Genomic DNA, 10,371 nt, shown 5'->3' on the forward strand with positions numbered 1-10,371 from the left:
CCACTGCCTGCCGTTCTGCTTGCTTGTGATCTCTGTCAGATAAATAAATAAAATCTTAAAAAAAAAAAAAAAAACAGAACTATTTTAACACAAAGATTCCCTTGCTCTGCTGTGTACATTCACGCCCACCTCCTCATCCAGCAATGCAAAAGTTTTGTAACTCTGTTGTAAGATGAGTATTTAATTTCCATTTGAACCTGGTCTAGTCTCTTTCATTTCTGTAAAACGCTGTCCTCACCCTTTGAATTAATGTCATGATTAACAGGCCCTCATCTTCAATTTAAGAAACAGTGCAATCGATCTGATCTTCCAGACTTACTTCCCTTATTTCAGCATTTGGTTTGGGAAAAAAAAACACACACACATCTGATTTGTGGTGGATTCGCTTCTCAGGTTTGGTCTCATGTTTTCATAGCTTTTCCTAAGGTCCCTCGTTAGTTTTCCTGGTTTTAAACTCTTTTCTCACACCTCGAGAAATCTCAAGATCCTGATTAACTAATTTATTATTCCACCAGAAAGGAAACAGATTTCCAAAACAGGATCCCAATTTATTAATTCGCTATGAGATTGATTATGGCCCAGGAGGGTCGGTTCAATCACTACCTATGAAAATTCCAAATAAAATTGCAGGGTTGCATGGTAAATGCAGAAAGAGAGGAAGGAAGGGAGGGAAGGAGGAAGGAAGGAAAGAAAGAAAAAAGGATGGTGATGGGCCCTGTGGGGGCTTCGTCAAACTTCGGTGCAACTCAAGTCGTCCCCTCTCGCCCCCAGGGATCAGTCCCGCCCTCAGTCCTTCAAAACTGAAGAACACGTAACCAAACGACTACTCTTCGAAACCCAGGCTGGGGATTATGCGGAACGATCCCAAGCCACGCACGACGTGAGAAAATAAAATGTCCACTTTCCAGCACCGAGGAGAAGTGGAATACTTAGAATGTAGGCCCAAAGAAACGGCCCGCGCTCCCGTGTCCCCGCATCTTGCTTCACCCGCCGCCTACAAAGTCCGTTTTATTTCCGCGGCAGAGCGGGCGGCGTTGGCGGAAGGCCCGGCCCTCGCAACGCGGTCGCGGCGCGGTCGCGGCCCGAGCCCCCAGGCCCCCCGCCGGCCTGCCTCCCAGCGCGCAGCCCGGGACCCGCGCGCCGGCGCCCCGGCCCGCGCGGCCGCCCCGCCGGGCCCCTGTGTCGGGCGCTCCGCCTCTCGCGGCCGGCGGCGGCCATGGCGGCCAGGCAGATCCCAGCGTCGGCGCTCGCCGCCCTCGGAAGGCTACCCCAAGCTTCCCGGCCACCTCGACTTCTCCGGGTCGTAGGAGGGTTCCCGCAGCACCTCAGCTTAACCCTCTCCTCCGCCGCCGAGGAAGACCGCAGAGGCTCTGGGCCCCGCTTGCAAGGCGGGCTGAAGGGAGACGGCAGGCGCCCGGAGAGCGAAGGGTTAACAGCGGCCGAGCGGCGGATCGCGGACCTGCACGCGGCCGCCTGCGCGGTGAGGCCCCTCCTGCCCGCCCGGCCCCGCCTTGCCCCGCCCGGCCCCGCCCCGCCTCGCCCCCACCCAATCGAACCCAACCCAACCCAACCCGGGCCCAGCCCCGGGATCCGTGCGCCTGCGCGCCCTAGGCTGACGGGGAGGTCGCTGGAAGCCCGCGCGGTTCTTGCTCTGGCTTCTGACACGCACGCTGGCTTACCGCTCCGACCCTTTCGCGTGAAAACTAGCCAGTTCCCTGTTATGCGCAAAGAGTTAACCTATATTTGTATGAAGCGTAGGTCCTTTCTGATCAGCGTCCGAGCTAAACTGGTGGCAGTTTGGGACCCATCCTGACTGTGTGTGTGTGTGTGTGTGTGTTGTGGGTGTTTGTTAAGGCATTGATGGAGGAGGTAGAGAGGAGCTGAGAAGTCACAGGAAAAATAGGCTGTGTGTTTATCTGTGTTAGCAGTTAAACACTTTGCCATCCAACCATACTAATAATGCAAAACTTTAAAAAAATAGTTTTTGCTACTATCATTTCCTCTTTTCTCTCCGTCCTAACGGAGCACAATTGTAAAGGAGACTGTAATCAGGCGTTTACATTCTTCCCAATTTTGAGCTATGTCTTCTTCTGTTTGCAGGATTTAGGGAATCACTCATGAGTACCAATATAACAACTTACCATCTTCGTTCAGTTTCTGACACCTCAGACTACATAAGTTTAAAGGGAGCATATTTATATTTTTAATATCTTGAGAGAGCAAAGGAGTTCTAGCGTGAAAAAGGCAAAAACAATGTAAAAGTAACCTATTTAATATAATCTGTGGTGCTAGTACTTGATGTCCGGTGGAGAGTTACTTACCTGGTGTTGCTTGAGCAACGGGAGTAGAAAAGAAAACCTTGATGATTTTCTAAAATAGACTGTTTTCCCCACTGCTAGTTAGTAGGCCCTGGGAATTCACTGGCTCATTCAAGTGTTGACACTTCTGCATAAAAATTCATCAGGAAATGACTGACAGCTTTTGACTGATCTTGCTTATACTCCATTAAAAAATAAAAATAAAAATAAAATGTATAATTTGTTGCCACGTATCACCATATAAATATGGTAAATATAAGCAGAGGTTTCATTCTTTTTAGAGCAAAGAGCAGTCACTTGTCAATACAGGTCAGTCAGCCTGGGAAAGGAGAAGGACTTTTTCTGACTTAGGAAACCCACACTTGTTTCATCAGTGAGTGTCAGTATCACAGGTGAAATGGTTGTCCAGGTGACCAAGAGTAAATCCCCAAAACAAGTTTGTTGTTTTTCTTTTTCAACAAATCAGAAGTCCCCTCTCAGTTGTCCTTTTCCCACACCTCCAGGCAGATGGGTCTCTTACCTTTCTTTCTGGGGTGATCTGCACGACTGAACATCTTGTTTTCCAGCCACTGTTCACACTCCTGTCACACCTTTGTCCCTTGCCACTACACCTGAGGTTCCTTTACTGTGGACAATTAAGTTTGTGTGAGCAGCCAATAAGCTCAAAGTTTCGCAATCAACATGGAAAGCAGAACAGGCACAAATGCAGAAGCAATCTGTTTGTTAGGCTTCCAAGTTGCTCCATAATTGCCTTCAGAAAACCTCCAGAAACTATGAAAAGTGAGAAGAACACAGCTAACAGAGCTCCCAGTGTCTGTTTGATTGTTTGTTTTTGTTTTTCTTCCAAGTCTTCAAACGGGGGTTTCTTAAAGAAGGGAGGTCTTGACAATTGGTCATTCTAAAGGTCTTGACAATTGGTCTTTAAAGTTTAGTGTTCTTGGTTTCATGTAATTTACTTCTGTGGTCCCAAAAGATTTGAGAGGCCCTATAGACTGGCCTTGAGACTTGTTTGCTGGATTTCTGCTGCCAGGGTCTGGCTCGGCTAGAATACCTTAGAGTAGACCTAGACTTGAACTGTGTCTTTTTGCTTTATGCCTTATTCATGGTTAAATTCTCACCAGATCATTATTGGTTAAATTCTTGGCCAGATTAAAATATTTAGCTCTGAAGGAAGATACTCTGAAGAAGTAACTTGTGGCACATACTAAAATATGCTAGAAGACATTCACATGTCACACATATTTTAATGAAAAGGTTCTATTCTATACAAGAATGATGCAGAGTAAAAGGGTTATATAAGAAGCCCAGGAGAAAGTTCCTCTACAGAATCTGGAGGATAAATCATCACCACCCACGTGGCCCAAATCCATAGAATAGGCTGCATTACTTTCTTTGCCTTCATACAATGTACTTGGGACACTTTAAAAACCATGTTCGAATGTTGGTAGAGTATGCTTTCTTGACATCTGAAGTGGCGTAGTAAAAGTTTCTTTTGATCAAACTCGTGAAAGCAGTGAGTGTTAATATGTTAAAACAATACTTTTTTCACTTAAAAACAGAACTAACAACCCTCCCCAAAAAAGAAAATAGTGTAAAATGTGCAATGGAGTAACACATCATGAAGGTAAAGAAAAGTGTTCAATAATAGCAAGGTTATACTTTTCTGTAAGGACTGTTGGTTTTGATTAGCACCTTTTCTGTAAGTTTAAATCATTATCCACATATTTTAAGTACTGAAATTGCAACTGCAACTTCTGAGTGAAAGTTCATTTTCAGCCTCTTAAGCTCTTAAAGTCATCTAAATCACCTGTTATTAAACTTGTTACCTAGAAACTGAATGAAAAATACCTGAGCAGTGGCTACATCGTTATTGGGTATAGAGGAGTTCTTGTTTTTCCATCAACTTCTCATTTTTCTCAAACTGTATATTTTCTCCTTATGTCACAAACGTTGGATTGCATATAATGTTGGAATGCATTCAGTCTTTAATTGCAGGTGCCACCAAAATTGCTGGGAAGAAGTTTAATATTGTTTAAAGAAAATTTTGCAGTATTTTATGAGTAGGAAGTATGGTGAGGAGCTATGGTGAGTATTGAGATTAATGAATTGTTTTATTTCATTATTCTTCAGACTGGCCAGTTAAACTACGTGGATCCAGCTACTGGCTATACCGTGCTCACACAGCTCGCCCACTTGCAAAGAGGTAAATGCTGTGGCTCTGCCTGCAGACACGTGAGTAGCAAATTCTCGCATTACAGCAGCAGCTTTCGGTGCTTCTGTAACTTCGTAAATACCTATTATTTGAAAAACAAGTCAAATAAAAAAGCTAAATAGACCTGGAGTGCACTTTTCACAAGCTACTTTAGCCAAGGACAATGAAGTCCTTAGGACCAACATAGGACCTTTAAAGTTAATGGAATTTTGTAACATTTCTTTGTGAGCATCAGTTCCTTGAAATGTGATTTGAAATTCATGGGAGTTCTTTATTACAAGGAAACTTTTCATGAGGTTTCAAATAAGTCACGTTCACTAGGCAAGTACAAAGAAGGCAGGAAAAGAAATCCAGAATATTACAAACTAGATCGCAGACAGTGTTTTTGCCTTCATTATCAGCTGAATAAATAGCAATTTGACCAGCATTGTGAAGTGGGTTTCCTTTAAATGATAATGATTCCTCTCTCCCTTCCTCCCTCCCTTCCACCCTTTTCCTCTCCTGTCCTTCCCTCCCTTCCTTTCTTTTCTTCCCTCCCTTCTCTCTCTCTCTCTCTCTCATTTTCTTCCGTGGCTGTTTTGTACTCTATCTTAAAAATAACCATGAAGCTATCTACCCCAAACTTAGTGCTGTACATTTCCTAAAATGTGTATTTCACTGAATGTATCTCTATGTTCACTGATTAAGATGAACTAGCTAATCCTTACCTATGATGAGCAAGAAAAATAAACGAGATTGGGTTTATCACTGTAACTTTTTAAAAGCATACTAGTAAGGTAAATTGTTACAGTGTTAATATTATAAACAGGTAACAACCTCTATTTACAGACCACTTGGACTTTATGTTTGGGAGCAAGTAGGCATTATTTCCTTTAACTGATGCACTTTACAGTTAAGGACTAAACACTAAATGCATATATTGGCTGGAACCAGTATTGAAAAATTAAGCCTTCACTTTTATGTATGTTCCTACCTGTGCCATTAGCTGTTTCTAATCAAAAGCATTAAGAGCTTTGCATAAATTGAGGACTTGAGAATTTTCTGAGAGTGAGTTTTTGACAGTAGAATTCTTTAAGTTGGAAGGATGCATTTAGGAAGTGATTCTTGGACCCTAATTAGGACCATTTGCCGGAGGTTGCCATTATTCTCCTCTTAGTCTGCAGGACCCAGTAGATCAAATGATCTGTATAACATGATTAGCAGTCTCTTTCCACCATGAGGAGTGTTGTACTTTTTCAAGATCCCTGTGAAATAATTCAATAATGGTCTGTTTTATTTCTTCTGCAGTGTCCATATGGTCAAGTCAATGTTAAAGATCCATCTAAAAGGAAGAAATTCAATTCATATTTTTATGTTTGACAACAATTTCATCTCTGTTCTCCATCTAATTGAGCCTGTATTTAAAAAAAAAAAATGCCCTAATCCAGAATTGCTGTCTGTGCTGTTAGTCCTTGAGCACTAGTTTAATTATAAGTACATATATTAAAAGAACATCAATAAAATGAAAAAGCTAGCAAATGTTTGTGTGTTTCTGAAGTGGCACATTGATAGTTATTTTCCTTTCTTTTTGCTTCATTATCAGACACATATGTTGAAGAAAGAAAATAATGACTGTTCCATTAAATAAATAGTAGCAATCGGGTCACATTAGCCGCTCTCAATTTTTCTTATAGCCTCCGTTCTCCTACTGTTTTCTCCTCTGTGTTAGCAACCCAAGGGAGGTTGCTGGCAAATAGAAGAGTTTGAATACATTCTTCATTTTATTTATATCTTGAACTATAAGAAGATTGATATAATGCTATATTGTGCAGCATATGAGTGCCCAAGAAGCGCCATTCTGCATCAAGAAATGCTCTCATCTTCCATCTGTTCTCTCAATAAAAACTCTAAATCATTCTGACTTGGAGGTCAGGCCACTTAAGATGCCTCTGATTAGACCATTCTCACTTCTCTCTCCCACAGCTTCCTTCTCCATGTCTTATGACACTTCCAGGCAAATCTATCTTAGGATATTTTATCATCTTTATACCCATTCCATTCACTGCAGTGATACCTCTGGGCATCAGTATCCAACCTGGGTTAGGGGCTCACAGGGACTATTGTTCCTACACTTTCTCCCCTGCTTCCTTCTGAAGATAAGGGCCCCAGAAAGCCTTTTCCTTGCCAGTGGGGGCTGTTCAGTAAAATGAGGCTGCTGTCCATTGTCACTCTGCCCAGAGCTAACCTTCAGCCTTTTCTCCCAACAGAATCTGAAAGGTTCTCAAACATCTCAGGGGTCTTCCTTACTCTCTGCCTGTGGCCTCAATAAGAGTTTTAGAGATCTGAGGCAACCAAAAGATTCTGATGTCTTCTCACATACTCAATTTAGAGTAAAAGCTATTCTAAACTGTGAAATAAGTGAAAAGCCCAGTAAGGCTCTGATCTTCCCCTTGATTGTGATTTATGTTGTTATTTGTATGTCAAATATTAAATTGTTTCCCCCAATTTTTGGCATTTTAGTGCCCCAATTTTCCTAGTCCTCACACTGTGGTGCCCTAAGCAACCCTGTCGGTAGACCCTGTGAGATATGGGCAGCTGCCTTGGATATTAAAAACAGAACAAAACAAAACAAAACCCGTCTTCGTGGCCTGGTGTTGTCCTCTCTAGAAATCGTTTTGAGGAGGTGAATAGGAGAAGGGGGTCAACATTATGGTTGTGGAGGCAGTTAGACTTTCCAGACAGGTTTATGGACTCCTGGGAGCCAATTTCCTCTCTATCCTCAGGTCAAGAAGCAGCCAGATAGTTCAATGTTTTCCACTAGATTTGAAGATTACCAAGGCCATTTTCTGGGTGAGGGCTGGATGGTACTTTCTTCAGCGGTCCCAAGAGAGAGAAGAGAAAGAAACAGAGCCTGTAAAGGTCATCTGTCTGGAGAAAAAAGAGAGAGGAAAGAAAGTTCATTCTGAAAAGGGGCCCCAATTTAAGGCAGAGTTTTGAGAAAGCCCCTTGACAGAAGGAAATAACTTATGGGATTCCTCCTTCCTAGAGGCAGCTTTTTCCTCCTCCTAGTGCACTTCCTGAGGTAGGGAACTGGCCCAAGAGAAAGGACTCCATGTCCCATCCCGGATGATACTCCTGTGGGACTCTTCCTGGCAGAACTTGAAGCCTTGTGGGCAGCAGCAAAGGAGTCGCTGTTGAGGGGTGGGGGGTTCTCTTACTCTCTCCCACCTCTGGAGCCTGGGAGCCAAGGCCTGAAGTTCTCCACTGTGGTTCTGTGGAGATGCTTGTGAACCACACATCAGGGGTAGCGGTGGGTCGGTGCTCCCACATGAAACACAATACGGCCACATAAACAGGCCTCACTGCAAGAGCTTCAAGCTATATTGTATTCACACATTGTAAAATAAAAATTCAGGCTTCTTATTGGGTGTGTGTATACAAACACATGTGGATGCTGAGAAATAGAAACTTACCAGCTTAAATTAACCCTGGTGCTGCTCCACTTTCATGGTTTCTGGAGACTCCTGTTGCAAGTCACCATAAATCAAGGGGCACTGATTTCTAGATCGTTTCCAACACAGAAAGACCCAGTGGAAACTGGGGACGCTTCTTATGGGGTTTCCCCGGGTGGAGGATGGGCATCCATTCCTGAAGCACTGGTGCTTCTCTTCTCTAGGGAAAGGGCCCTGTCCTGGCAGCGCTCTCTGCAGGTGGATTGCAATGCACACTTCCTCTCTTCGGAAGACACACTGGCCCCGTTGATTTTGCAGCGCAAGGAAGAGAAGGACTCCCCTCCCTGAAACTTGCCACTCCCAGCCCTGGTGTGTTTGGACAAGAAGGACCAAGAGAAGGGGAGATGCAACTGGGCCCTGCTCAAACCTTTGTTCCACCGCAGTGCCCCTTATCCAAGGCATTTGCAAAGTCCATTCCACACACCCTTTTCCACTGCCAGAAATCAGTCCGGCTTCAGTGAACCTCCAGACAAAGCTAGGGAAGCGGGCTCACTACCAGGCAAAAGACAATCATCGCGCTGCCTTCCTGCAAGCACTTTGAGACCTCACAGTCGGTGGCTAGCCCAGAAGGAACCTCCCCCTCCACTCCAGACCAACACCTGCCATTTAATCTTCTCTACATTGGACCAGAGGCTTGAGTTCCTGGATGTCTGCTCATGTTGGAAGATTTAAAAGTCGGTGCTATTTTTCACCATCCTGCAACACTTAAAAGGCACTTCCGGGTGCCAAAACTATCCTGTCTCCTCAAAAACAAAGAAAAAAAAAAGTCATGTTCAAGTGTGTGTGCGTGTGTGGAAGGGGGAAGGGATTGCCAAGACCCTCTTGCACGCCTCTGTGAGAACTTGATTTCTGACAAAAGGTTGGAGAGGAATCCACAGACATCTTTACCTAAACGTTGAGTCGTTCCTGGGACTCCCCGCCTACCAGGGGTCTCTGGACGCCCTGTTGCGTGTCTGACAGAGCACCCTGGGCGCTGAGAGCAGAGTGACCCTCGTCTCTACAAATAGTTTCAAGGTTGGGCTCATGACACAAAATCTCCAGAACTCACGGCCCCCTGTTTTTTGAGACTGCGTGTAATAAAGAGTGTAAACCGGGGGAATCATAGGCTGTAGAGGGATCGGGAGATTGGTGACGACCATATCTTCCCACTCGAAATTTGTGCCAAAGTGTGGGTTCCTCCGTGCACTTCAAGGTGCGCGCACCTCGCGCGCGCGCGTGGAAGGAATGCCTTTTTTTGTTTGTTTGTTTGTTTTATTTTGTTCAAATATCTAAAACGGTTCGTGACCCCAAAGAGGATAAAAACGTCTGCTTTGGACAGGAGTGAATGAAAGCACCTAAGCGCTTCCATCCGTATTGCCGTCCATCTGTGCGATGGCCTCGCGGGCGAGCATAGAAGCTAAACCTGAGAGGCTTGTCCCCTCTCTGGCTGCGAAAACGGACCGACACATAGGGGTTCTCCAGGAGAGAAAGAGCTAAGGAGGCCAGAACGGGAAGGGGGGGGCGGTGAGGGGATAGGAGGTGAACTAGTGGAACTAGTCGGCTGGTGGGACTGGCTGATGAAGCCAAGTATCCGAGTGGAACGAGGGTCTCTGTCCTGGGTTCTCAGAGCCACATTCGGGGTTTGGGATGGAAAGAGAAAGACTGAGGGCTTAGATTCGTGGTTCCCGCTGGATCCTTTGCCTCCCCTAAACTGTGTGGCGGAGCTTGCGGGGCTGGCCAAGAGATGCACTGCCCCGCGCCCTGCTCGGCGCAGCCCCAGGCGCCCCCCATCCCACGCTGGTTACTCAGGAGGCTGGTAGGAGCGCGCGCGCCCCAGTCCTCAGCGCCCTCAGCCCACGCACCGAAGAGTAACAGCTCAGGTGGCACAGCGGGGAGGGGCGGAGAGGGAGGGCCGCCGCCGCACCCGGACTCGCAACCCGGAGCGGCCAATCTCGCGGCTCACACCCCCTTCCCGCATCAGCGCAGGAGCCTCCCAGCAATCCCCCGCCCCCCATCTCCGACTGCGAGGAGCGCTCTGGATGGGGGAGTGAGTAAATAATTGGCCAGAGGCCCGGCTTCCCGGTTCTCGCTCTGCTTCCCTGCGGCCTGACTGCGCCCGGGGCTGCTGGGGCGACGCAGCCCCTCGGGAACCTGAGACCAGGTAACCTGGCCCCCGCCCCGTCCCGGGTCTGGGTGTCTGTCTGTGTTCCCGAGAATGCTCATCTCCTAAGGTCTGAGTCGGTTTTCTCCCGGTTGATCGCCATCCCCACCTCCTAGCAGGGGCCGGTGGGAGCGACACCTCCAGCCCCCGCGCTGACCCGTCTGGGAACGCCGCGGTGGCGCGCGGGAGTGCATCCCTAAGTGCTGGGTT

The 10,371-nt window shown here is 46.3% G+C and overlaps 1 protein-coding gene across 2 annotated transcripts; it reads left to right on the forward strand.

Annotated features, from left to right (window-relative positions):
* Positions 1–1,198: 1,198 nt before the first annotated feature.
* Positions 1,199–6,039, forward strand: C10H1orf53 (chromosome 10 C1orf53 homolog). Of its 2 annotated transcripts, none has more exons than XM_044266318.1 (3): positions 1,199–1,480; positions 4,449–4,550; positions 5,818–6,039. In XM_044266318.1, the coding sequence occupies exons 1-3, from the start codon at positions 1,217–1,219 to the stop codon at positions 5,887–5,889; spliced, it is 438 nt and encodes a 145-aa protein (XP_044122253.1). In that variant the 5' UTR covers positions 1,199–1,216; the 3' UTR covers positions 5,890–6,039. The 2 variants fall into 2 exon arrangements, with proteins under 2 accessions (XP_044122253.1, XP_044122254.1); XM_044266319.1 differs by having other exon boundaries at positions 4,449–4,521.
* Positions 6,040–10,371: the final 4,332 nt, after the last annotated feature.

This window comes from Neovison vison, chromosome 10, assembly GCF_020171115.1.
Source record: "Neovison vison isolate M4711 chromosome 10, ASM_NN_V1, whole genome shotgun sequence".
Classification (NCBI taxonomy): domain Eukaryota; kingdom Metazoa; phylum Chordata; class Mammalia; order Carnivora; family Mustelidae; genus Neogale; species Neogale vison.